This window comes from Lasioglossum baleicum, chromosome 8, assembly GCF_051020765.1.
Source record: "Lasioglossum baleicum chromosome 8, iyLasBale1, whole genome shotgun sequence".
Lineage (NCBI taxonomy): Eukaryota > Metazoa > Arthropoda > Insecta > Hymenoptera > Halictidae > Lasioglossum > Lasioglossum baleicum.
The window spans coordinates 605,794-631,076 of NC_134936.1; the positions used below are offsets into that span (position 1 = coordinate 605,794).

At 42.8% G+C, this 25,283-nt stretch overlaps 1 protein-coding gene across 1 annotated transcript in view; it reads right to left on the reverse strand.

The window, feature by feature from the left end:
* Positions 1 to 19,034: 19,034 nt before the first annotated feature.
* LOC143211614 (dynein axonemal heavy chain 5-like) overlaps positions 19,035 to 25,283 on the reverse strand; it is a 44,374-nt gene continuing 38,125 nt past the window's right edge. Inside the window, exon 7 of the mRNA XM_076429446.1 lies at positions 19,035 to 19,425. Coding sequence (XP_076285561.1) covers positions 19,039 to 19,425 — 387 coding nt within the window. The 3' untranslated portion in view covers positions 19,035 to 19,038. The remainder of the gene's footprint in view (positions 19,426 to 25,283) is intronic.

Genomic DNA, 25,283 nt, shown 5'->3' on the forward strand with positions numbered 1-25,283 from the left:
TTTCCAAAAAAATTTTTTTTCAATAAAAATTGTGGTCACCTTCATTATTTATTCATAACTATACATTTTTTACTCAATAATGTTATAGCTGACGCTATGACGAATCCAACGACATATTTAATGTAGTCTTTATGTATTGAAATAATGGTGAAATAGGCGTGAACAGCTAAAACGTCGATTTTACTAAATAAAGTTGGAAAGAATAGGTTCAGAAGAACAGAGTATAATTGCCAAAAAATGGATGTATAACAATAATTTGCGAGCAGAACTCGTGCAACAGAATATGGTGACGGCTTGCGAGCAAGCTCGAACGAAATATATATGACACAACAATATATGTAAAAACGCAAGAAAGATGCGAGCAAACTCGAACAAAAGATATAGCACAGAATAATGTTTGTAAATATATAATAATAATGTTAGCGAGCTCGAATGACAAGGTAGTACAAATTGATATTTATGAATATATAATAATGGTTTACGAGCAAACTCGTACAAACGAAATAGCACAGAATACTAATTATAAATTTATGATAATAGTCTACGAGCAAGCTCGAATAACAGTTTAGAACAAGATAATATGTAAATATAATGAAATAGCAGAAATGGTAAGAAGCAATACGACCTGAGTATCGTGAACGATCTAAAATAGAAGAAGTCCGAAAACGCGAGAAAAGACTGAACTGAATCGAAAGCGCAAGAGAGACTGGATCGTAAGAATTCCGAAACTGGAAGAGAGACTGAACTGTGAGAAAATCCGAACTAGAAGAGGACTGAACTGGAAGAGGGCGATTCGCGCGATTTCGCCTTATTTATAATGAGAGCGCGGACCATAGGGATTCGGTGAACCGTGAAGTCCTTTGTCTAAATCGTACGAGGTACGGACGAATATGTTGTCGCCGAATGTATACTTCTGGCTGTTTGAACAGGACGACGGTTTAGATGTACGTACACCTGTACTCGCGGTTGCCATGCCGGCGTTCGCTTGTACCGGTGGCTATCGCGTCTTTTCCGATTCCCTACGTTCGCGCTCGCGGGGATATGTATTGCGACGTTGTCCTTTTTCCGAGCGGTTTTATGGCCGCCGAAAAACGGTCAACCCCGAGATTTTATAGGCTCTGAGACCGGGCCGTGCGCGGCCGTGCGGACTCGGTCCTCTCGGTGCAAAAGCGGGATTCTGAGGAGGCTTGAACGAACGACGCGATAACAGTTCGGGCGCCAGGTATTAGAAAATACCACGCGAAACACGATGGTGACCTCGGGCTCGGTGAAGCCGAGTCCGAGAGTCAAGCCTCCACGAAACGCGGTGTGAAACAATGACGCGAACGGCCAGATGGTTCGAGCGCAGGAGGTAACGGGGACAGCCCTCACGGCAGGACGGATCTCGCAGGTCAAGAATCAACGATACGAAATAGGCTCTATTTCTTTAATGGTCTCTGAAGTAAAAGATACAGGCAAGCGGCCACGAGGCCGCGAACCGGGAGCCCACGCTCCTTGTACACTTTAGCGGAAGATGGTCGTTCGCTGAGCGCGTTAGTCGATCTTGATTTTATCGCGGAAGTACGGTACTACGGTACAATATACGATTTCCTCGTCGATACAAGATCCCGCGAGACGCGGATGAACGGCGCAATTCGTAAGACTGTCGCGAGAGTCTGAAACGAAACGGAATTGACTACGTGCGATGAACAATCCGCGGCCGTACGCGCGATTCGAGACGCGTAGGCCGCCGCGGGTCACGCGTAATTCCGCCGACGCGACGCCTCGGTCAGAAACAACGGATCAAATCGGGTTACAAATCCGCGGCCGTACGATTTCGATACAACACGTAGACCTCCGCGAGAATATGATAAATTACCGCTGCTCTACCGAACCGCTTCTAACGCCGCCGACTATCCGAACTGAAGACTATTCGATTCCGACACAACTCCGGAGGAAGACTTCCGATCTTCGAGATTAAGGGAACTTTCTTCGCGAATGCTCACAGCGTCCTTGAAGAGGACGCGAGCGAAGGCTCGAGGCGCCCTGCGCCTCGGCTCTTACGAAATCTCCGAGGACGAGACGAACACGTGTCGTCCTCGCGCGAATAACACGAGCCACCACGATTACTGTTGCGGTTTAGGTTAAAGGAATATATTAACCTTGTAATTTATCAAAATAGAAAATATATTTTGGAACTGGTAACTATTGCACTCAGACAATAAACGTTATAGTTATATATAAAATATACAGTGAGAAACTTGCAATTATTGCACTTAACAGACACGTGCTGACGCAGACAAAGAGAAGCACGACTATACAGGCAGACAGTCAACAGCAGAGAGAGGGAAGTCACACAAAATCGTGTAGACACGCTACGCACACAGTCATACCAACATACTAACGCAATCATACCAACATACGGACGCACTCATACCAACATACGGACGCAATCATACCAACATACTGACGCAATCATACCAACATACTGACGCAATCATACCAACATACGGACGATACAAAAGTATGAGAAAAATATGAGAGGGATGTGAGAAATCTAATTACTAGTCCTCAACAATTACCAAATCGAGAAATCACACAGTCGACTTACCGTTGACGATATTCTATCTAGCCGCTCACGACGGACCTCTGACACCTCGTTGGAGATCGTCCCTCGTTCCGAATTCCGCGCTGAATTGAAAACCACCCGCGACGCGATACTACTTCGGTATTTCGGTATCGATCGGAATTAGCGAAAACGTCTACTCTTTACGGAGCTCTGTGCGACAGTGGTTCCTCGATCCGCATCGATGGAACGCATCGATCCTGGTTCCCCCCACTCCGAGCGTATTGCCGAATTTTCCGATAGGTGCCGTACGCAACGCAACTAGGTTGTCGCAGGATCGTAACTACGAAAAAGTCCTAGGGCCCCAGACTTTACGCGACTACCTAATTTACCGCGTCATTTGAATTCCCGCTCGCCCACGGCGAGCGGTTCGCATAATCCTCGGCAGCCAATTCGACACACCACCCACGCTGAGACCCTAGTTGAGCGGGATGAGACGGCGGCGGGACTTTTGAATGCTGCTGTTCGTTATAGGATCTCTTCGTCCCACTACGGCGCCTCCGGGTTTGTTCGCCCGTGTGTGATGACTTGTTTGCTGCTTCCGGCGCCGGATTTGATCGTAATGGCCATCCTTTCATTCGGTAGTTGATCCTTCGGCACCTTTTCGGGCTCGTACGCTTTCTCTATTTTCGATAGTCGCCTGAAACGTCGTACTCCGTACGCACAACAGATGGCATTAGTACGGTGTACGAAATCGGAAGATTTTCCTCTCGGAGTGCTCTTATGTCCTGCGGGTGGCTTTCGTAACCGAAAAAGGTCGGACCGGTCCACACGTAATTCGGCTGTTTGACCGATTTCAAACGGCGAAGTGACGTCGCACGCTTGCAACGTCACAGTATATATATATATATATATATATATATATACAGGGTGTTTACCTACAGGTGGGAGAAAATTTAAGGGGTGGTTCTCGACGATAATATAAGACGAAAATGAAGAATAAAAAAATTGCGATTTCGGCTTCGTCATTTAGTTATTAACAATTAAAAATCCGCCTAAAATGCTGCAACACTTCTAACAAAAGTATACGTTGCGTACGTCAGACACGCGCGCGACAGTCTCGTATCAAGTGACAAACGCATGCATACCTTGGTTCTCATTTGGGGCCCCAGCGAGGTGAAAATGTTTAAAAAATCGGTGGACGACATTGAACCTACCTACTCGTTAAAATCCACAAGGGCATTTTTAATATCCGCCCTATGGAATTATCGAGTAGAAGGGGTCAATGCCCTTTCACTTCTAAATTCTTCTCGCACATATCCACAAATCCTTATCCTGCACTATAATTGTTCATAACACCGTACCTAATATACTGGAATAAACGCTCTAGCACTATTTACAATATCATACACACTCACTACGAGTTTACAGAGTCATGCGATTTCTGCGAACGGAAATCTTCGAAGCGTGCGAGAAGAATCGTCCGTACAAGCTAGTATCCGTATGCACACTGATTCAAGACAGCTGATGTGGTCAATGCACACACATGAGATATTTCGCGGTCACAGACAGAATGAGAAAGAATCACGAAATTCGTGAAAACAGGATAGACAATGTATTGGTATAGCAACGCGCGATGTTTGGGCGGTAGTTTGCTGTAGATCTTCATTTGTTTTATCGATCTGGCATCGAACTCATCAGCTGCCTTGAATCAGTGTGCATACAGATGCTAGCTTGTACGGACGATTCTTCTCGCACGCGTCGAAGATTTCCGTTCGCAGAGATCACACGACTTCAAGATGTCCGTTCCGTCTGTGAACGAGTCTCGCGACGTAAATCAAGTTCAATAAAGAGCAGTGTTTCAACATTAAAGGATTACCAGTTCTTCATATTCTCCTCATTCCCCTCAGTAAACTTGTACTCTCTGTAAACTCGTAGTGCGTGTGTATGATATTGTAAATAGTGCTAGAGCGTTTATTCCAGTATGCTAAGTACGGTGTTATGAACAATTATAGTGCAGGATAAGGATTTGTGGATATTTGTGAGAAGAATTTAAAAGTGAAAGGGCATTGACCCCTTCTACTCGATAATTCCATAGGGCGGATATTAGAAATGCCCTTGTGGATTTTAACGAGTATGTAGGTTCAATGTCGTCCACCGATTTTTAAAACATTTTCACCTCGCTGGGGCCCCAAATGAGAACCAAGGTATGCATGCGTTTGTCACTTGATACGAGACTGTCGCGAGCCTGTCTGACGTACGCAACGTATACTTTTGTTAGAAGTGTTGCAGCATTTTAGGCGGATTTTTAATTGTTAATAACTAAATAACGAAGCCGAAATCGCAATTTTTTTTTTCTTCATTTTCGTCTTATATTATCGTCGAGAACCACCCCTTAAATTTTCTCCCACCTGTAGGTAAACACCCTGTATATATATACAGGGTGTCCCAAAATTCGTGAAAATCCCGAAAGGGGGTGGTTCCTGGGACCATTTCATGCGATATTTTCCTTTACAAAAATGTTATCCGCGGCTTTGTTTAGGAGTTATTAACGAAAAACACGGACCAATCAGAGCGCGATCCAGACGCGAGTTGCCATAGTCGGCCTGGCGCGCCAACTGTCTATTGGCCGACTGTGGCAACTCGCGTCTAGATCGCGCTCTGATTGGTACGTGTTTTTCGTTAATAACTCCTAAACGAAACCGCGGATAACATTTTTGTAAAGGAAAATATCGCTTGAAATGGTCTCAGGAACCACCCCCTTTCGGGATTTTCACGAATTTTGGGACACCCTGTATTGTCACGCCGTTCACCATTTCTCGACAGAATCGGTGGCCGGACTCGGGAAATTATGGCCTGGTGGCCGGGCCACGCTCGGTCGCGCGAAACGTGGTCATCCCGGGACAAACAATCACTCGTGTATTCGAAATTGTTCACCCTCGAGAGTTCCAAACGAAACCTACGGGCGCCAGGCACGTAGACGTGCCACACGAAAGCAATCGGGATTCAAACCCGAGGGATCACTTTTCCGAACACACGAGGATTGCGCGACCTGGGATAGCGACAGAATAGTCCAGGATTCCACGTGGGAGGAAGGACGGGGCATTCCCCGCGACGGCAACGTTTCTCACAGGGAAGAATGAACCGAGACGTTTACGGCAGACAAGGATCGTTTATTACGTCGGAAACAAACGTTTACAGGCCACCGGCGAGAGCCGGCGGCAAACAATATGGCTGCCGGCGCGATCTCGATAGATTTCGACAGTTGTTCGGTCGATCGCGCGTAATATTCCCGGTTCGCGTCGGACTCGGCGGTCACAGGATTCCGCGTGAATAATACAAGCCTGGAAGGCACGATTTCCGCCGAGTCCCGATAGAATACGCGTCGCAATGCGTAAAGACTAGGCGAGGACGGCAAACACGTGGCGAGATCGAAGCGGGCGCGTCGCGTCGTCCCACCGTGGAACTTCCGAGGATCGAGATTCTAAAGGCCGCAACCGAAAATCGTACGTCCCGCAAAACCACTCGGGATCGCTACGATGCACTGCTTCGGCGCCCTGTTCGAGAAAGCTCGACTCGGTCGTCGGACACGCCGAACCCTTCGGCGCCCTGTTCGAGCGAGCATTCCTCGGTCGTCGGACACGCCGAAGCACTTGGCCCGCGCAACCAGGTTAGAGAACCTGTCAAAAGACGTCCCGAGCCAACACGAGTGTTCACAAATCTAAAACACGGTATTATGACCGGTACTTACCAAACGGCACACTCGAACCCGATACTCGCTGTCGATCACGGAACTTAGTCGTTAGCGCGATTATAACTAGCGTGCTTCTAACTCGCAGTCCTGCGTCCTAGTGACCTACTTCATGTTGGCTCGGAACGCGGAAACGGGGCGTCCCCCACTACTTCCTCATCTATCCTCGCTGCTACGACGACTGGACCTATCGCGTGGCTCCTCGCTGCAGGGCCGAATTCAGTGAATTCGGACCCGGGCCTCCGACAATTGTTCCTTTTCTCGGGGCCGCGTCCGATAACGTTGCGGGGGCGATGGGATGGACCCGAGCTATTCCGGGTGAGCTCTCATGGCTGTTCCCGGACGAGAGTCGGCAAGGTTGGGCAGGTGATCGTCCCTACGAAGTAATTTCCTCGTCGGCATCTCCGGGTTGGCGGATCCGAGCTCGGTCCAATCCCCGTTGTCTTCTTCGTCAGCGCCGTTACGCGATAGGTCGGCCGGGCGTCTTCTCGTAATGGCTCTCGCCAATTAGCAGCTGCGGATAGGTGTCGGCTCCCCTTGCAAGGGAGCAGGTCCTGAAACTTCGTGTCGCGCCCAGTGGCGCGACATTCAAACGCGATAAATTTTTCGCCGCTGGAAACCGGTTGTCTCCAGGGAGATCGATCGCTACGCTCGCCTCGATTCGCATCGGCTCGCAAGTGACCCGGTCTCGGTTAAGGGTTCGGATAGACGTCAGCAAAGCTGCCACGTCACAATATACACGTAAGATACATATATATACATATCATTGTATACAAATCTACCTACATAACGTAGGCCTGTTACGAACAAACCCCTGTCACACCTCCACCGGTTATACACGACGACGCGAACCTAGTAACGTACCGCCGGCCTCCTGTCAACACAACACCACCTGTACCGCACGCTCCCCGTACCTAGACCCGGAGTCCAACGGAATCCAAAATCAAATTTCCAAAACGTTCAGAAGAAGGTATACGTCACCATCAAAATACCGCACCGCACCACCATTCCTCACCACCAAACCATCCCTATAAAAGCCGTCGCGAACAGACTAGAATGACCTGAGTCTACCAGTAGCCATCCGGGAATCACCTCGTGCGATATTCCAGTGTTCTGAGTATACTACCTGCAACCGTCGTCCACGTATTCACCGTCGACTCCGAGTCGTTCGCCGTGCGAACCTCCTGGTTCCGCTGGTACGAGCCGTGCTGTACCTCGAAACACCCGGTGCGTCACCGGTCTCTTTCGCTAGGCGCGGCGCCTCCGAGAGCCGACGAACAAGAAGTGGTGCGTCACCCTTTGACTTCGTCGGAGAACCATCTGTCCAGTTATCCTGTCTCTCCGCTGGTGCGAGTTGTACTCCACCTTGAACATACCCGGTGAGACACCGGTAAATTTCGTGAGACGCGTCGTCCCCGAAATCGGCCGAACTAGAAGTGGTGCGTCACCCTTCGACGTCGCCTAAGAACCGCCTAGAAAGTCACCCTCGTCAGGCGAGTCGCCCACGAGGCCAGTCGAGCAAGACAAGGTACGTCACCTTGACCGAAGTCCCTGAACGACGGTCCGGAGGTACTTCGATGACCCGTGCGTCACGAACATCGAAGGACCACGAAAACCCGGCCTAGGTAGGGAGACCACGACGACAGTCGTGATCTAACTCTACTCCTATCCATTCAGCATGCGTCCTACACCACATACAGGTTCAGGTAGCACTCTCACGGTCGCACGTTCTAAAATCACGGGCACCGTAGCATTAACATCGCGCACTGTATCCTGAGGCACCGTATCCTGAGGCACCGTATCTTACGCGTCTGAAAGGCAGCGAGCATAATTATATTTGCCCGCAATCGACTCGTCAGTTATTTCACCTGTACCGATTCCGTTCCTCGCGCCGTTCACCCCCCGCGTCGTTTAGGACCCTGGATCGGCGAGCAGTTCAGCATCAAGGAGCACGGACGCGAGGAAACCGAACGACGACGAAACACACCTGTTACAAACGCGATTTTCGGTTTGAACTTTATGAAGGAGATATACAGGGTGTCTCAAAATTAGGTCCGGAGCCGAAAATGGGAGGTTCCTGAGGTCATTCCAAGCGACATTTTCCTTTGAAAAAATGTCGTCCGCGGCTTCGTTAACGAGTTATTAACGAAAAACGCGGACCAATCAGAGCGCGAGCTAGACGTGTGCAGCCCGGCGCGCCGGCAGCCGAGTGTCGGTGGCACGCCGCGATGTCGCAACGAACAAAAGTTTCTCGATGATGTGAATCCTCGCCAATTTCGATAAGCTTTGGATATGTTGTCAATACCATGATTCTGAACAACATTTCCCTTTACAGTTTCTGTCGATCGGCTTTAGTTTACGATATTATTGTAAAAAATTGTAATTGTAAATCGATCGATGTACTATTTCCTATCCGATTTCGATAAGCTTTGGATATGTTGTCAATACCATGATTCTGAACAACATTTCCCTTTACAGTTTCTGTCGATCGGCTTTAGTTTACGATATTATTGTAAAAATTTGTAATTGTAAATCGATCGATGTACTATTTTCTATCCGATTTCGATAAGCTTTGGATGTGTTGTCAATACCATGATTCTGAACAACATTTCCCTTTACGGTTTTTGTCGATCGGCTTTAGTTTACGATATTATTGTAAAAATTTGTAATTGTAAATCGATCGATGTACATACTATCTCCTCGCCGATTTCGATGATGTTTATTTCAAAGGAAAAAGATATTTAAAACATCGAATTTATAACATATTTCAAAGTCATCGAAATCGGTGAGAACCCACATCATCGGCAACTTTACCCGAACGATAGAAGAAGCACAAACTTATTGAATTAAAAACTCACTTATTCAGCCGTAAATCCATTTGACTACCACATACAACCACCACACTTTCACATAATTGTTGAACTCGTAGCACACTTTTATAACTCGTATCGATATCGAACGAAATTACTTACTCCGACGCGGAAAGAGTTCGATGCTCTTCGCGATGACGCGCGAAACTGTGCTCTCCCAGCGTACAATGTATTCGATGAAGGCGTCGTTTAAAACAAATGAAATCGTTTCCAAGGAGATATTGATTTTTCGAGAACCATATGGCATTGATTTTTCGAGAATCATATGATTCTCGAAAACACCGATTCTTGACGAACGGACGATGCCATGGACGAGATATCTCGTGTATCCTTATGCACACACCGCTAGATCACGTATACGTACGCGAGGACTGCAAGGGTCCGGGATTAGACTTCTGATTTCTGAATAATGCAAAGACGGGGTTTTTTAGTAGTCAAAATCGCTAGATGAAAGATCAATCTAGGGTGTGATGATTCTCAAGAGTCCTATTTTTACGTTTGCGAGCAATGGTTTTGTAATATTCGGCTGCATGTTGTCCGTCGAAGAGGCTAGAACGCCGTACAGTGGGACCTTTCGTCCAAATCGGAGACAAAATCAAAGAACTTTCGATAGAAATGAGGTAGAGCGATGAAATTTTTTTAAAATTAAAACTGAAACTTTGCAGAATATGTGAAAAATAGGGAGATTATGGTAAGAACGTTTTTTAACGTTGAGAAAATTCGTTAAACATGCACAATTTCGAGAAAATTGTGGTTTTTCCAATACCACGCGCAGAAAAATTTTTTTCTGAACATGCTGTACTTCATTTCCCGTAGATTTTTTTACACTGATTTCAAATCTGGTCTCAAAATTTTTCTACGACTTCAGGATATTGCAAAATAGATTTCTTGAAATTCTACATGTTTAATGAATTTTCTCAACGTTAAAAAACGTTCTTACCATAATCTCCCTATTTTTTACATATTCTGCAAAGTTTCAGCTTTAATTTAAAAAAAATTTCATCGCTCTACCTCATTTCTATCGAAAGTTCTTTGATTTTGTCTCCGATTTGGACGAAAGGTCCCACTGTATGGCGTTCTAGCCTCTTCGACGGACAACATGCAGCCGAATATTGCAAAACCATTGCTCGTAAACGTAAAAGTAGGACTTTTAAGAATCATCACACCCTAGATTGATCTTTCATCTAGCGATTTTGACTACCAAAAAACCCCGTCTTTGCATTATTCAGAAATCAGAAGTCTAATCCCGGACCCTTGCAGTCCTCGCGTACGTATACGTGATCTAGCGGTGTGTGCATAAGGATACACGAGATATCTCGTCCATGGCATCGTCCGTTTGTCAAGAATCGGTGTTTTCGAGAATCATATGATTCTCGAAAAATCAATGCCATATGGTTCTCGAAAAATCAATATCTCCTTGGAAACGATTTCATTTGTTTTAAACGACGCCTTCATCGAATACATTGTACGCTGGGAGAGCACAGTTTCGCGCGGCATCGCGAAGAGCATCGAACTCTTTCCGCGTCGGAGTAAGTAATTTCGTTCGATATCGATACGAGTTATAAAAGTGTGCTACGAGTTCAACAATTATGTGAAAGTGTGGTGGTTGTATGTGGTAGTCAAATGGATTTACGGCTGAATAAGTGAGTTTTTAATTCAATAAGTTTGTGCTTCTTCTATCGTTCGGGTAAAGTTGCCGATGATGTAGGTTCTCACCGATTTCGATGACTTTGAAATATGTTATAAATTCGATGTTTTAAATATCTTTTTCCTTTGAAATAAACATCATCGAAATCGGCGAGGAGATAGTATGTACATCGATCGATTTACAATTACAAATTTTTACAATAATATCGTAAACTAAAGCCGACCGACAAAAACCGTAAAGGGAAATGTTGTTCAGAATCATGGTATTGACAACACATCCAAAGCTAATCGAAATCGGATAGAAAATAGTACATCGATCGATTCACAATTACAAATTTTTACAATAATATCGTAAACTAAAGCCGATCGACAGAAACTGTAAAGGGAAATGTTGTTCAGAATCATGGTATTGACAACATATCCAAAGCTTATCGAAATTGGCGAGGATTCACATCATCGAGAAACTTTTGTTCGTTACGACATCGCGGCGTGCCACCGACACTCGGCTGCCGGTGCGCCGGGCTACACGCGTCTAGCTCGCGCTCTGATTGGTCCGCGTTTTTCGTTAATAACTCGTTAACGAAGCCGCGGACGACATTTTTTCAAAGGAAAATGTCGCTTGAAATGATCTCAGGAACCTCCCATTTTCGGCTCCGGACCTAATTTTGAGACACCCTGTATATACAATTACATATACAGGGTGTCTCAAAATTAGGTCCGGAGCCGAAAATGGGAGGTTCCTGGGATCATTTCAAGCGACATTTTCCTTTGAAAAAATGTCGTCCGCGGCTTCGTTAACGAGTTATTAACGAAAAACACGGACCAATCAGAGCGCGAGCTAGACGCGTGCAGCCCGGCGCGCCGGCAGCCGAGTGTCGGTGGCACGCCGCGATGTCGTAACGAACAAAAGTTTCTCGATGATGTGAATCCTCGCCAATTTCGATAAGCTTTGGATATGTTGTCAATACCATGATTCTGAACAACATTTCCCTTTACAGTTTCTGTCGATCGGCTTTAGTTTACGATATTATTGTAAAAATTTGTAATTGTAAATCGATCGATGTACTATTTCCTATCCGATTTCGATAATCTTTGGATATGTTGTCAATACCATGATTCTGAACAACATTTCCCTTTACAGTTTCTGACGATCGGCTTTACTTTACGATATTATTGCAAAAATTTGTAATCGTAAATCGATCGATGTACTATTTCCTGTCCGATTTCGATAAGCTTTGGATATGTAGTCAAGACCATGATTCTGAACAACATTTCCCTTGACGGTTTTCGTCGGTCGGCTTTAGTTTACGATATTATTGTAAAAATTTGTAATTGTAAATCGATCGATGTACATACTATCTCCTCGCCGATTTCGATGAGCTTTATTTCAAAGGAAAAAGATATTTAAAACATCGAATTTATAACATATTTCAAAGTCATCGAAATCGGTGAGGACCCACATCATCGGCAACTTTACCCGAACGATAGAAGAAGCACAAACTTATTGAATTAAAAACTCACTTATTCAGCCGTAAATCCATTTGACTACCACATATAACCATCACACTTTTACATAATTGTTGAACTCGTAGCACACTTTTATAACTCGTATCGATATCAAACGAAATTACTTACTCCGACGCGGAAAGAGTTCGATGCTCTTCGCGATGCCGCGCGAAACTGTGCTCTCCCAGCGTACAATGTATTCGATGAAGGCGTCGTTTAAAACAAATGAAATCGTTCCCAAGGAGATATTGATTTTTCGAGAATCATATGGCATTGATTTTTCGAGAATCATATGATTCTCGAAAACACCGATTCGAAGATTATGTAAAAGTGTGGTGGTTGTATGTGGTAGTCAAATGGATTTACGGCTGAATAAGTGAGTTTTTAATTCAATAAGTTTGTGCTTCTTCTATCGTTCGGGTAAAGTTCCCGATGATGTGGGTCCTCACCGATTTCGATGACTTTGAAATATGTTATAAATTCGATGTTTTAAATATCTTTTTCCTTTGAAATGAAGCTCATCGACATCGGCGAGGAGATAGTATGTACATCGATCGATTTACAATTACAAATTTTTACAATAATATCGTAAACTAAAGCCGACCGACAAATACCGTCAAGTTCAGAATGGTTCAGAATGGATCAGAATGGTTCAGAATGGAAAGATCATGATTCCGGACCTAATTTTGAGACACCCTGTATATATGTACAATGGAGATTTGCTCGTTCCAGCAAATCCAACGCAACACGTCGGTACGACGTTACAAAAACATTAATAGCTATAGGTACTACTAGCAAGAGCAGTCCTATCCGCGAGCTCGCGAAGCGAGCGAGCAAAAACAACCCTACTCGCGAGCGAGCGAAGCGAGCGAGCAACAATAACCCTCTAGTTTTATTTTATTTGTCACTTTAGTCTTTTCACACGTGTTCACTTACGTCACCTCTCTATGTTTTGATTTCACTCGTTGAGCATCGATATATATCGATTGGCGCGCTGGCTAATGAAGCGCGGCTGTTTTGATTTAAAGAAAGTATCCTTTCTTTACATACATACACGACCTTTTCTTTTACACATGAGTTTTTATACTTTTCTTTTACACATGAGATAAAAGTTACTAACAATATAGATGTACGAGGGTTTAAATATTGAATATAAATCACAAAAATAGCTATAAAATGAATATTTCGTTAAAAATTCGTTGTGTCTATTCACTGGTCCACGATATTACTCATAGCCCAGTAAATGAACAGTGTTCATGAAGTGACAACAATGGTAGAATGTGAAAAAGGAAAGGTATGGAAATGGCCAGAGGTTCCAGATACGGTTTGGTACAAGAGACAGGATGTTTTAACAAAGATAACGGAGCCAAAGAAAATTAATTCCAGGGGATTTTTTGTGATTAAAGAGTTAAAAAAATAGGAGAATATTGTTTACTAATTTTGTTCATTCATTGGGGACCATCATTGTTCAACTACTAGAATGTAGTGTTCATTGACTAGTATTTTTTATATTTTTTATTAAACGTTTAATAAAGAAAAATAATAATAATTTTATTTTATTTGTGTTCATTTTTTTTTATTTTTGACAAATGAAGTATAGGGAGCCATTTGGCATATATGAGATTCCTTTAATTCACATATTTTTTTTTTAAATAAAATATCTTCCTGAACAATTTCTTAAATGTTCATTCACTGGTGCAGTTACCCTACTTAGCTAGAAAAAACTTCTACAAAACAAAAATCTGTTAGTGTATGTAAATAAGGTAACAATTACTAATAGGTGAATTCGTTGAAAAATGAAAGCGTGTTAACAGAATTTCAAACTTCCGATAAATTTCAGTGCTTTATGGATACATGAATGGGAAAACGAATGATGGGAGATTGTTCCTCAGATATTCAACTAACTCAAGCCACAAAAATTTAACAATTTATGTAAAGTTTTAAAAATATTGAATTTTGACCGCTGAAATCGGGCATATAGCCCACTGTGCGACGCGTGGCGATTTTCAAATTAGAGGTTTACTTCTTAAGATGGTTTCTAATACAGACGTGGCGTTTCTTTTAATGTTGACAGTGTGTGAAATACAAAAATAAAAAAAAGAAGTAGAGGCTGGTCTAAAGAGTGGTATAAACTGAGAGAGAGAGAACACTTTATACTCATGAACATTTATTAAATTTTCTCCGAGTGACACAACCAAACGATTATACAAATTTCCTCCGCATGGATGAAGCGTCCTTTAATTATCTACTGGAGCTAATTAGGTCCAACATTGAGAAAAAAGATACCGTGATGCGTAATCTGTTTTGGCCAATCACGGTATAACGCAATAAGTATAGTAGTAAATTCTTGTAACGCGTCGGAATCGTCTATAACCAGTGCGCTAGAGCCATTTTGCCTGTACGTGATGCGATATGGTCCAAGATTTCTCGCGTATGTGCGGCGTTTTTTTTTGCTTTATACAGGATGAGTCCGAGAAAAAACAGAACACCTAAATATCTCCGTTACTTTTCATTGTTCAAAAAAATTCTTAGGATAAAGTTACACTGTTTGAAGGGCCACATGTAACGGAAAAAATTTTCAACGTCATTTGTTTTACAAGATTTCAAGGTTATTGATATTTTTTAAATGGAATGAGGTATTTTTTAATACATCAATCGATGCAGCTGTACATTCGTTGTAAAAAGGTACTAACCCATGTATGTCGAAAAGTTAGTAGTTCACGAGATATTTCAATTTAAATAAATCTAAAACACCATTACTGTCGTACTAAGACGTTAGTTGAAATTGAAAAATTGAAATTGAAGAGTTGAAGTTGAAGGGTTGATATTGAAATTGACGTTGAAATTGAAAAATTGAAATTGAAGAGTTGAAATTGAGAAATTGAAGTTGAAGGGTTGACATTGAAATTGAAGTTGAAATTATCGAAGTGAAATTGAAAAATTGAAGTTGAAATGGAAGAGTTGAAATTGAAGTTGAAATGGGAGAGTCAAAATTGAGGTTGAAACTAAAGTGGAAATGGAAAAATTGAAGTTGAAATGGAAAATTTGATGTTGAAATTGAAATTGAAAAATTGAAGTTGAAATTGAAAAATTGACGTTGAAATTGAAGAGTTGAAATTAACGAAATGAAATTGAAGAATTGAAGTTGAAATGGAAGAGTAGTAATTGAAGTTGAAATGGAAGAGTAGAAATTCAAGTTGAAATGGAAGAGTTGAAATTGAAGTTGAAATGGAAGAGTTGAATTTGAAGTTGAATTTGAAGTTGAAATTGATTACTTACTTGTGTAACGTCTTAGAGTACGATAGTAATGTTTTAGAGTTATTTAAATTGAAATACTATCTCGTGAACTACTAACTTTTCGACATACATAGGTTAGTACTTTTTTTTATAACGAATGTCCAGTTGGACATTCCATCTCATTCCAGCTCATTCCATTTAAAAAATATCGATGACCTTGAAATCTCATAAAAAATTGACCTCGAAAATTTTTTCCCTTACACTGTTACATGTGGCTCTTCAAACAGTGTAGCTTTGTCCGGAGAAGTTTTGTTGTACAACGAAAAGTAACGGAGATATTTAAGTGTTCTGTTTCTTCGAACTCACCCTGTATACAATATTTAGTAAAGTAGATAAAATGGGGTACCTTGGGCACCCCGCAGAATTTTAAAAAATTGGTATGATTTGATTTTGAAAAATGAATGTATAACATGTGTATTTCTGTATATTTTGTAACTCGTAGGACATGTCCTAGAGTCTTTTTGTCCGGAACAGATTGTTTCGGTACATTCCTGCCAGTATAATAGCCTCACGGTTCTGCTACCTCATCATCGTAATATAGATACGTTAACTATTTCGTCCGCACATGCGCGAGAAATTTTGCACCATATCGCATCATTGTCTAGTGAGATTGACGAAATATTGACAATAAACCTTCCAAACGTCAATGCGCGCATCAATATGGCTCCTGTCAATGCGCTTCAATCAAAATTTCTATCAATATGCTTCAATATATTGATCAATGCGTTTGAACCCCTTCTAAACGGTCAATATGCCCTTTCAATTCACCTCGTCAATATCATTGATGGGCGTATTGACAATATTATTGAACATTAGGGGCCGCTTTACGGTTCGAATTGTGTCTCGAGGTATTGGAGTCGCAATGATTCGTATAGTAAGGGTAAGATCACAGTGGGTCCGTTTTCGTCCTACATCAGACATCAGCCCACACAGACGAGCGTTCGGGAGGGATGTGTTGGTGTCTTTTCGTCCGTTTTCGTCCGGCAAGGTGCTCACAGTGGGCCAGAAACCGGACGAAATGGTCAAAATCACGGGGAGCCGAATCTTTTTCAGGTACTTCGAGGAGGGTAACAATGGACAAACCCCATGGGGCCTCGATGCCGGACGATGTTGGAGGAGGTTAAAATGATTTTGATTTTCGTCTGATGTAAGACGAACAGCGTTCACTTCAAATAATTTTCATGTCGCCGTACTCCTGCCCTGAACAGCTTCTTCTCAGGCTCGTATCAATACAATGACACTAGTTCGGAGCCATACGAGATGGCACCTTGCCACCCCCTGCAATCGCGTATTAGTGGGCGGTAACGGTATAATCGCTCGTACGGGGCAGTGTATTCGACTACTTGTTGAACATAAACCGATTAAAAATGATTTTTCACTATGTGAAAGGTGTAATTTTAGGACAAACGCTGTAGAACCTTATTTCAGCATGCCTAGAGAATATTCAGCAATTTTATGGACTCAAAATAACAAACAATTCAAACCTAACAGCTGTTTGTAGTTTGCAGGGTGAGTCTGACAACATGACGATCTCAAATAATTCGCAAGCTATTTCTCGTGCGAAAAAAATGTTCAAACAAATGTTGCATGGTTCCTAGGGGGCATATGTATAGTGCTTCAATCTGATTTTTGTTACCTTGATTCAAGATGAATCATACAAGATGCAAATGGTTTTTCCTGGCAAGACAGCTGTTGCAGACCGCCGGACCTCGTTCAGCGTAGCTCTTTGGAAACTCGGAGTTTATTGTACCAGAATTTGCTGGTACAGCCGAAAACAAACTATTGTAAAGAACGGAGCATGCTTTGTCCAACATTATGAATTGGACGCGCTAAAAACATTATATTAATTGTAGCGGCCAGCGCTCAGGTAAAATCAATACGGCGATTGTGCCTTAGGATTGGGACTAGGCCTGGGCATCTGGCTACGGTTTGGGCCTGTCACCGTAATTTCGTTAATGGTTATTGCCGCCCGTACCCGGGTCGATAAAAAGGGGACATTTTAGTTTTCTCTGGCATCGCTTCGATTGCAGGTATGCCCCTGGCGTTTATAGCTACCAGCTTTGGGGTTTTCCTGCACTGGTCAACATCTTTGGGACACGTGAACCGTCACTCGGGCGTCTTTCTCCGCACCCCCATCTTGACGTGTCTCCTTATTTTGCAGATACCCCTGGGCCCATTCCGAGCCCTTAGTTTCGGCTCCTCCCACTCTTAATTTCCAAGGAAGGGGAATCTTAGCGCGTAAGGGAAGGGAGAACCGAACCATCGGCGAAGCTAGCTCAGAATTTCGAATTAGAAGTAGCTGGACAGCAAGACGATCAACTTCGCTTTCGCTTGCATTGTATAGTAGGCAGGCGACCAGTTATTTTCTCAACCTTGTAACATTTGTAACATTGAAACATAGTGCGAAATATAGTTAGTTTCAACACACTTCAACTTGTTAGTCCTTCAAACGTGAAGGTAGTCCTTCGAGTAAATTAGCGGGCACCTCGCAGTTCAAATACAACAAAAGTCCGAACGATCATTCCTTGATCAACCGCGGACAATTAACAATAATGGTCATTGTAAAAAATAAAAACTTTGCTACACCAGCAAATGCTGGTGCAGTAAACCCCGAGTTTCTAAAAGGCTTCGCTGAACGAGGTCCGGCGGTAATGTACTCACCGCACTGAATAATATTTACACTATGAAACTTTTGAAAATCAAGGAGCGCATATACACAAAAACAACAAAGAAATGAGAAAAATTTTTTTTCTTCAATACTATATGTCGCAGTTGTTTCCAATGTCAGTGTTTGTGCTTAGGTTCTATTATAATCTACAATCGTTGCATTAATACTGTAACGTATTAATACTGCAATGTATTTCAATACACATAGATTTTTCAAAATGACATTGCCATAATAAACGAATTATTGCCACGTCTTGGGGATTTTGCACCACTGTGCGACGTACGATAGCGTAGTGGCTATCGCCACGTGCAATAAAACATTGGGCATGCAAATGGACGGGTCATTATTGGGCGATCGACGGCGAAGCTATTTTTCAGAAAACTGTTTTTAGCGCGTCCAATTCATAATTTTTTACTGTGTCAACACGCGTTGTCCGAGAAAGTGTCGACTTCCAGCTCAATAGTAATGACCTGTCATAAACCTCTCCATAGAGAACAACCCCGGGAACGGCCAGCAAATGCTGGTACAATAAACTCCGAGTTTCCATAACGAGGGCCGTCCTGTCGGTCGATGCAGGACGAAAATAGAAGGGTCTCACAGACGGGCCTACCTGGGCCTACCCACACATTTGAAATGTCTGCCAGACGGCGCTGACGTCACCAAGTCTGTCTGATGTAGGACCCACTGTGATCTTACCCTAAGTCGTAAAATGGGACGACCAAGTAAAGAAACTGAATGCTTTCTGAAATATTTTTTATTTGATGTCACATAAAAGCGCTACACCTCGTAGTGTCCAGTGTCGAGGATTATGGTCGGTTTCGAAATCGATCGATCCTATGTACTTTGTGTCCGTCCTCTGCGGTTTCCTATATATAGGACACTCGTAAAGCATTGGATCCTTGCCCGCAGTTGTGTTTATCGCGTAAATGTAAATCACAGGCATCTGCTCGTATAGGACCTTTGGTTTACTTTCCACCAACTTGCCCGTTTTACGATCGAGCGAGGCACCTTCCAGGAATAGACCGTGAACGTAGACTCCTTCCTGGGGCTGATTCTTAATGTCTTCCTTGTTGAACCTCGTAATCAAATTTTGCAGTACGACGGAATCCAGCGCCCAACCTTTGTGCGCCCGAGTTACCTCCTTCGACATACACAGACAAAATTTTAATCGTGCAACTCGAAAAATACAATTCGAAAATCGGTGAGACAATACTAGTGCAATAATGAAACTTCTTTATTTTTTGCTGACTTTTATTGAAATTTTACCAATATATTTGGGACATTCTTCTGATCTAGGTGCAAGGTAGTGCACCAGCCAAGTTCCGCACTACCTCCTTTTACACGAAACAACTTAGCCGTTTTTTAGAGGCTTTTTTACTCGGCACTGGAGGCAGATTATCAAAGTTTGAAATTTTACACCTTAAAGGGTTGAAAAAAACATTACGAAATAGGTACGTAAGATAGAACATAGCAGCATAACATATACATAAGTGTACTTTGGGATTATCCCGTCGACCATTTTTGCCAAACTGTATTTTCGTATGCGTGATCGAGCCGGCCGTCAGGCCGACCCTCTCCGCCCCCACCACCTAACCCTAACTAATTCTTGAGAGGTCGACGGGATAATCCCAAAGTACCTACATAAGTATACGTTTTATTAGCTTCGAAGTCGCAACAAATACTAATGAAAAAAACAATCGCTCTAACGTAAACAAAAGAAACTGCACCGAGCATCGTCTATAGCGGCGGGGGGCAAATGTATCCGAGCGTCGCCGGCAGGTAGTGTTGTTAATATGAGCTCTGAGTCCTGAGCTTTGAAGGCTCGAGTCGCGACTTCAGTCGTAAACGCTGGAGCCTTCCAGGTTTGAACCTTGAGTTGTGAGAACTGGAGTCCTCAATGCTTGAGCTTGAAACTCAAAGACTCGAGTCTTCTGTATTGCCTGGATGTAATAATATGTATACACATCCTGGATGCGGTTGTGCCCTCTGTGACAAATATCATAACATAACAGCTGAGAGCTGAGCGTTGAAGCTTCGAAAGCTTAAGCTTTATATAATTGTAGCCTTAGAAACTTAGTCTTTAAGACTGAGCTCTGGAGCTTCGAAGACTCGAGCTTTATACAACACTACCGGCAGGGTGTTACTCTTCGATAAATTGAATTTGGATTTTGTCTTGCAGATTAGAAAATAATTTTTTTCCTTTGATCGTCGCTGCGTTGTTTAGATTTTTCGGGACAAAGTTTTAAGTAGGTATAAATAGGTAGTAAAAAACGAACATGCATTTATTAATTTACTTAATGTCCACCTTAAACATAAAAAATGTTTAGGATTTAATGAATCCGAGATAAGAGTAATACACCTACTTGATACTTGATGAAATTTCAACAAAAATTGATGAAACCCAACAAAAACATCCTGCCAACAGGAGCCAAGTTCCTATGGCCGTAAAAAGTTGTGAGATCAAACAAAATACGGCCAAGTTCGTTAGTTTAGAAATACCTCTTGCAATACTGAAAAAAGCGTTTGTAAAAATTAGTTTAAAAGAACGCTATTTAATTTTTAATGAATTACAATTGGCCGTTACTTTTTAAACCAATGGCCATAAAAGGTGTTAGGTAGCGGCCAAGTTTGAATAATTTAGCCTTCCATGTAATTCATTAAAAATTAAATAGCGTTCTTTTAAACTAATTTTTACGAACGCTTTCTTCAGTATTGCAAGAGGTATTTCTAAACTAACGAACTTGGCCGTATTTTGTTTGATCTCACAACTTTTTACGGCCATAGGAACTTGGCTCCTGTTTACAGGATGTTTTTGTTGGGTTAAAATGACACTAAACAAGATACAATTTGGCCCACATTTACCGTACATGTAAAGCATAACTTACAATTTATCTAAAAGAGAGAAAATTATGTTCTCAAAGAATTAGTCTAGCATTTTGCAAATTAACGGAGCTACAGTCCGTTGGAGGTTTTCAAACAACTTACATTAATTTAAAAAATGTGACAAATATCTTGAAATAGGTTGTGTCAGAAGAAAGTTGAAAATAAAAAAGTTAGTTATCGCATTGGTATTTTAAACAACACAATAAGTTTTGTATTTTTGCCGAACGTCGCGGTTGCTGTTTCTCTTTCTTTACTACCGTCAATTAAACCATTGTAACGCGACGAGGGACTAGACAACCCCAGGCGCGTCAGGCCGCCTCGGCACCACCCTGAGTGACAGAAGAATCGTGGCCGAATCTTCGAGAAGACTGCATGGTCGAGAACCTTCTAAACCCTTAGTAACGCGTTGTTGATAGGGTTAGCAACGATTTAATATAAATACTGGTCAGTGTCGCCAGACTGAGAAAATCGAGGGGAAGTAAGTATCCCCTCTCTGATGATCAGTCCAGTCTACGGCACGGACACTGTGGTCTACGGTCTTACAATTAGTGGGAGACGTTGGAGTGTGTGCATGGTGCTGGAATGGGATAGTGGAAGGGGAAAAGGAGGAGAATGTGTGAGAGCTGTTTGGCTCTCATTTGGCGACACTGATAGTGGTAGGCTATCGCGGAGCAATTCACTTTAGCTGCGCCTGTGGAGGAGGACGAGATAAGATCACACGGCCGCCCATAGGTTAGGGAGAGTACGAAGCAATACTATCGGACGCCCAGCAGCTCAGGAGAGGACAGAGGATGCACGTGGACGCCTTTCTGGATAAATGGGAGAGGACGACCATGAAGGCCGGACGGCCGCCTAGTGGAAAGAACAGACTAGCTTCCTGGCCGCCTAACAAGGAGAGGCCGCGGCCTTCGGGTCACCGATCTCGTTGAGACTTCGCACACTTATAGATTTCGTTCTCCTGTTTACGAATATATAGCATTATAGGGGCAGACGCTCAATAGTTTTTGAGATATTGACGATTAAAGTTTCATTGCTCCCCTTAAATATAGTATTCTTTATAAATCACATCAAGAGACGGCGTGATGGTAGCGTGTTAAGTTCTTACGCGGAAGACCAGAGTTCAAATCCTGTCATGTGATTCGATTTTTTAAAAAATTTTACTTTATTTTTTATTTATGGAACATTTACCTCGATGTATGTGTATGTTATTAATTTCAATCATTTCGATTTCACGCACAATAATTCTATAATACTAACAGAAGTAGAATAGTTATAATAGAATACTCTCCAGTTATTGTTATGTACAGTAGTGGTATTTGTCGTAGTATTATAGAATTATTGTGCGTGAAATCGAATTGTTTGAAATTAGTAACATACACATATACAGGGTGTTTACCTACAGGTGGGAGAAAATTTAAGGGGTGGTTCTCGACGATAATATAAGACGAAAATGAAGAATAAAAAAATTGCGATTTCGGCTTCGTTATTTAGTTATTAACAATTAAAAATCCGCCTAAAATGCTGCAACACTTCTAACAAAAGTATATGTTGCGTACGTCAGACAGGCGCGCGACAGTCTCGTATCAAGTGACAAACGCATGCATACCTTGGTTCTCATTTGGGGCCCCAGCGAGGTGAAAATGTTTAAAAAATCGGTGGACGACATTGAACCTACATACTCGTTAAAATCCACAAGGGCATTTCTAATATCCGCCCTATGGAATTATCGAGTAGAAGGGGTCAATGCCCTTTCACTTTTAAATTCTTCTCACACATATCCACAAATCCTTATCCTGCACTATAATTGTTCATAACACCGTACCTAATATACTGTAATAAACGCTCTAGCACTATTTACAATATCATACACACGCACTACGAGTTTACAGAGAGTACAAGTTTACTGAGGGGAAGGAGGAGAATGTGAAGAACTGGTAATCCTTTAATGTTGAAACACTGCTCTTTATTGAACTTGATTTACGTCGCGAGACTCGCTCACAGACGGAACGGACATCTTGAGGTCGTGTGATCTCTGCGAATGGAAATCTTCGACGCGTGAGGGAAGAATCGTCCGTACAAGCTAGCATCTGTATGCACACTGATTCAAGACAGCTGATGAGGTCGATGCCAGATCGATAAAACAAATGAAGATCTACAGCAAACTACCGCCCAAACATCGCGCGTTGCTATACCAATACATTGTCTATCCTGTTTTCACGAATTTCGTGATTCTTTCTCATTCTGTCTGTGACCGTGAAATATCTCATGCGTGTGCATTGACCACATTAGCTGTCTTCAATCAGTGTGCATACGGATGCTAGCTTGTACGGACGATTCTTCTCGCACGCGTCGAAGATTTCCGTTCGCAGAAATCGCATGACTCTGTAAACTCGTAGTGCGTGTGTATGATATTGTAAATAGTGCTAGAGCGTTTATTACAGTATATTAGGTACGGTGTTATGAACAATTATAGTGCAGGATAAGGATTTGTGGATATGTGTGAGAAGAATTTAAAAGTGAAAGGGCATTGACCCCTTCTACTCGATAATTCCATAGGGCGGATATTAAAAATGCCCTTGTGGATTTTAACGAGTAGGTAGGTTCAACGTCGTCCACCGATTTTTTAAACATTTTCACCTCGCTGGTGCCCCAAATGAGAACCAAGGTATGCATGCGTTTGTCACTTGATACGAGACTGTCGCGCGCCTGTCTGACGTACGCAACATATACTTTTGTTAGAAGTGTTGCAGCATTTTAGGCGGATTTTTAATTGTTAATAACTAAATAACGAAGCCGAAATCGCAATTTTTTTATTCTTCATTTTCGTCTTATATTATCGTCGAGAACCACCCCTTAAATTTTCTCCCACCTGTAGGTAAACACCCTGTATAGAGGTAAATGTTCCATAAATAAAAAATAAAGTAAAATTTTTAAAAAAATCGAATCACATGACAGGATTTGAACTCTGGTCTTCCGCGTGAGAACTTGACACGCTACTATCACGCCACGTCGTCTCTTGCTGTGATCCATAAAGAATACTATATGTATTTAAGGGGAGCAATGAAACTTTAATCGTCAATATCTCAAAAACTATTGAGCGTCTGCCCCTATAATGGTATATATTCGTAAACAGGAGAACGAAATCTATAAGTGTGCGAAGTCTCAACGAGATCGGTGACCCGAAGGCCGCGGCCTCTCCTTGTAAGAGTAGGACCGCCTGGTTTCTCTGTACGTCTCGGAGAGGACGGCCATGAAGGTCGGCCGCCGAGCGGACAAAAGAAACCGGGTACCAGGCGGGATCCGGAAGTCTACTTTCAACGCAAAATGCAACGAGCCATCGAGAATCAGCACCTCGAGGCAGGAAGACGGCATGACCCGAGACAAAACAACGAGAGATCGTCAAGGCCCAGGACTATCAACCTGGAGGCGCCGACGAGGGCATGCGGTACAGAGGAGATCATCCACTCTACCCTGTCGTCGCCTCGTCCGGGATGAAGCCAGTACCGCAACCGGATTGGCTGACGTCGATCGTCGATCGTCATCGGGAAGCGGCCAATCGGACGTCATCGCTGCCGGATGAGTTGAACGCTGTCGGAAGCCGAACGCCGTCGCGATGGATTCGTTAATACGAAATCCCTTGTTAGCGATAGGCCGAAACGTTGCGCGAAGAAATGGGAATAAGGAAGTGGGGGACGCTCTGCTTCCACGTGCCCGGGCCACCGCGTGAAAGATCATTGCGTCGTTAGAACTCTTCGAAATAAGTAGTCGCTCTAAACTATTGCTAGAAAATAAAGTATTTTGCGTCGGCTGGCCAGAGGAATAGTATATCGCTGGCCAACATCCGCTGTCGTGCAATAAAGGGTAAGCGCCGATCAGGCTTTCGTAATATATTGTTGCGAAGGCTTCGGCGTGGTCTTGCCGGAGAACACATAATAATAATAAACGAAACTATAACTTTATTAAATGTACAATAGAAGGAGAACAATCGATAATGTGTGCTTTCGTCTCAATCACTCGAGAGGATCTAACATCTCTCTTCTTCTTATCAACAAACTCGTTGTCCGGATACCGCAATATCGATCTGACAGGCGACTTCACTCGATCTCTGTGATAACT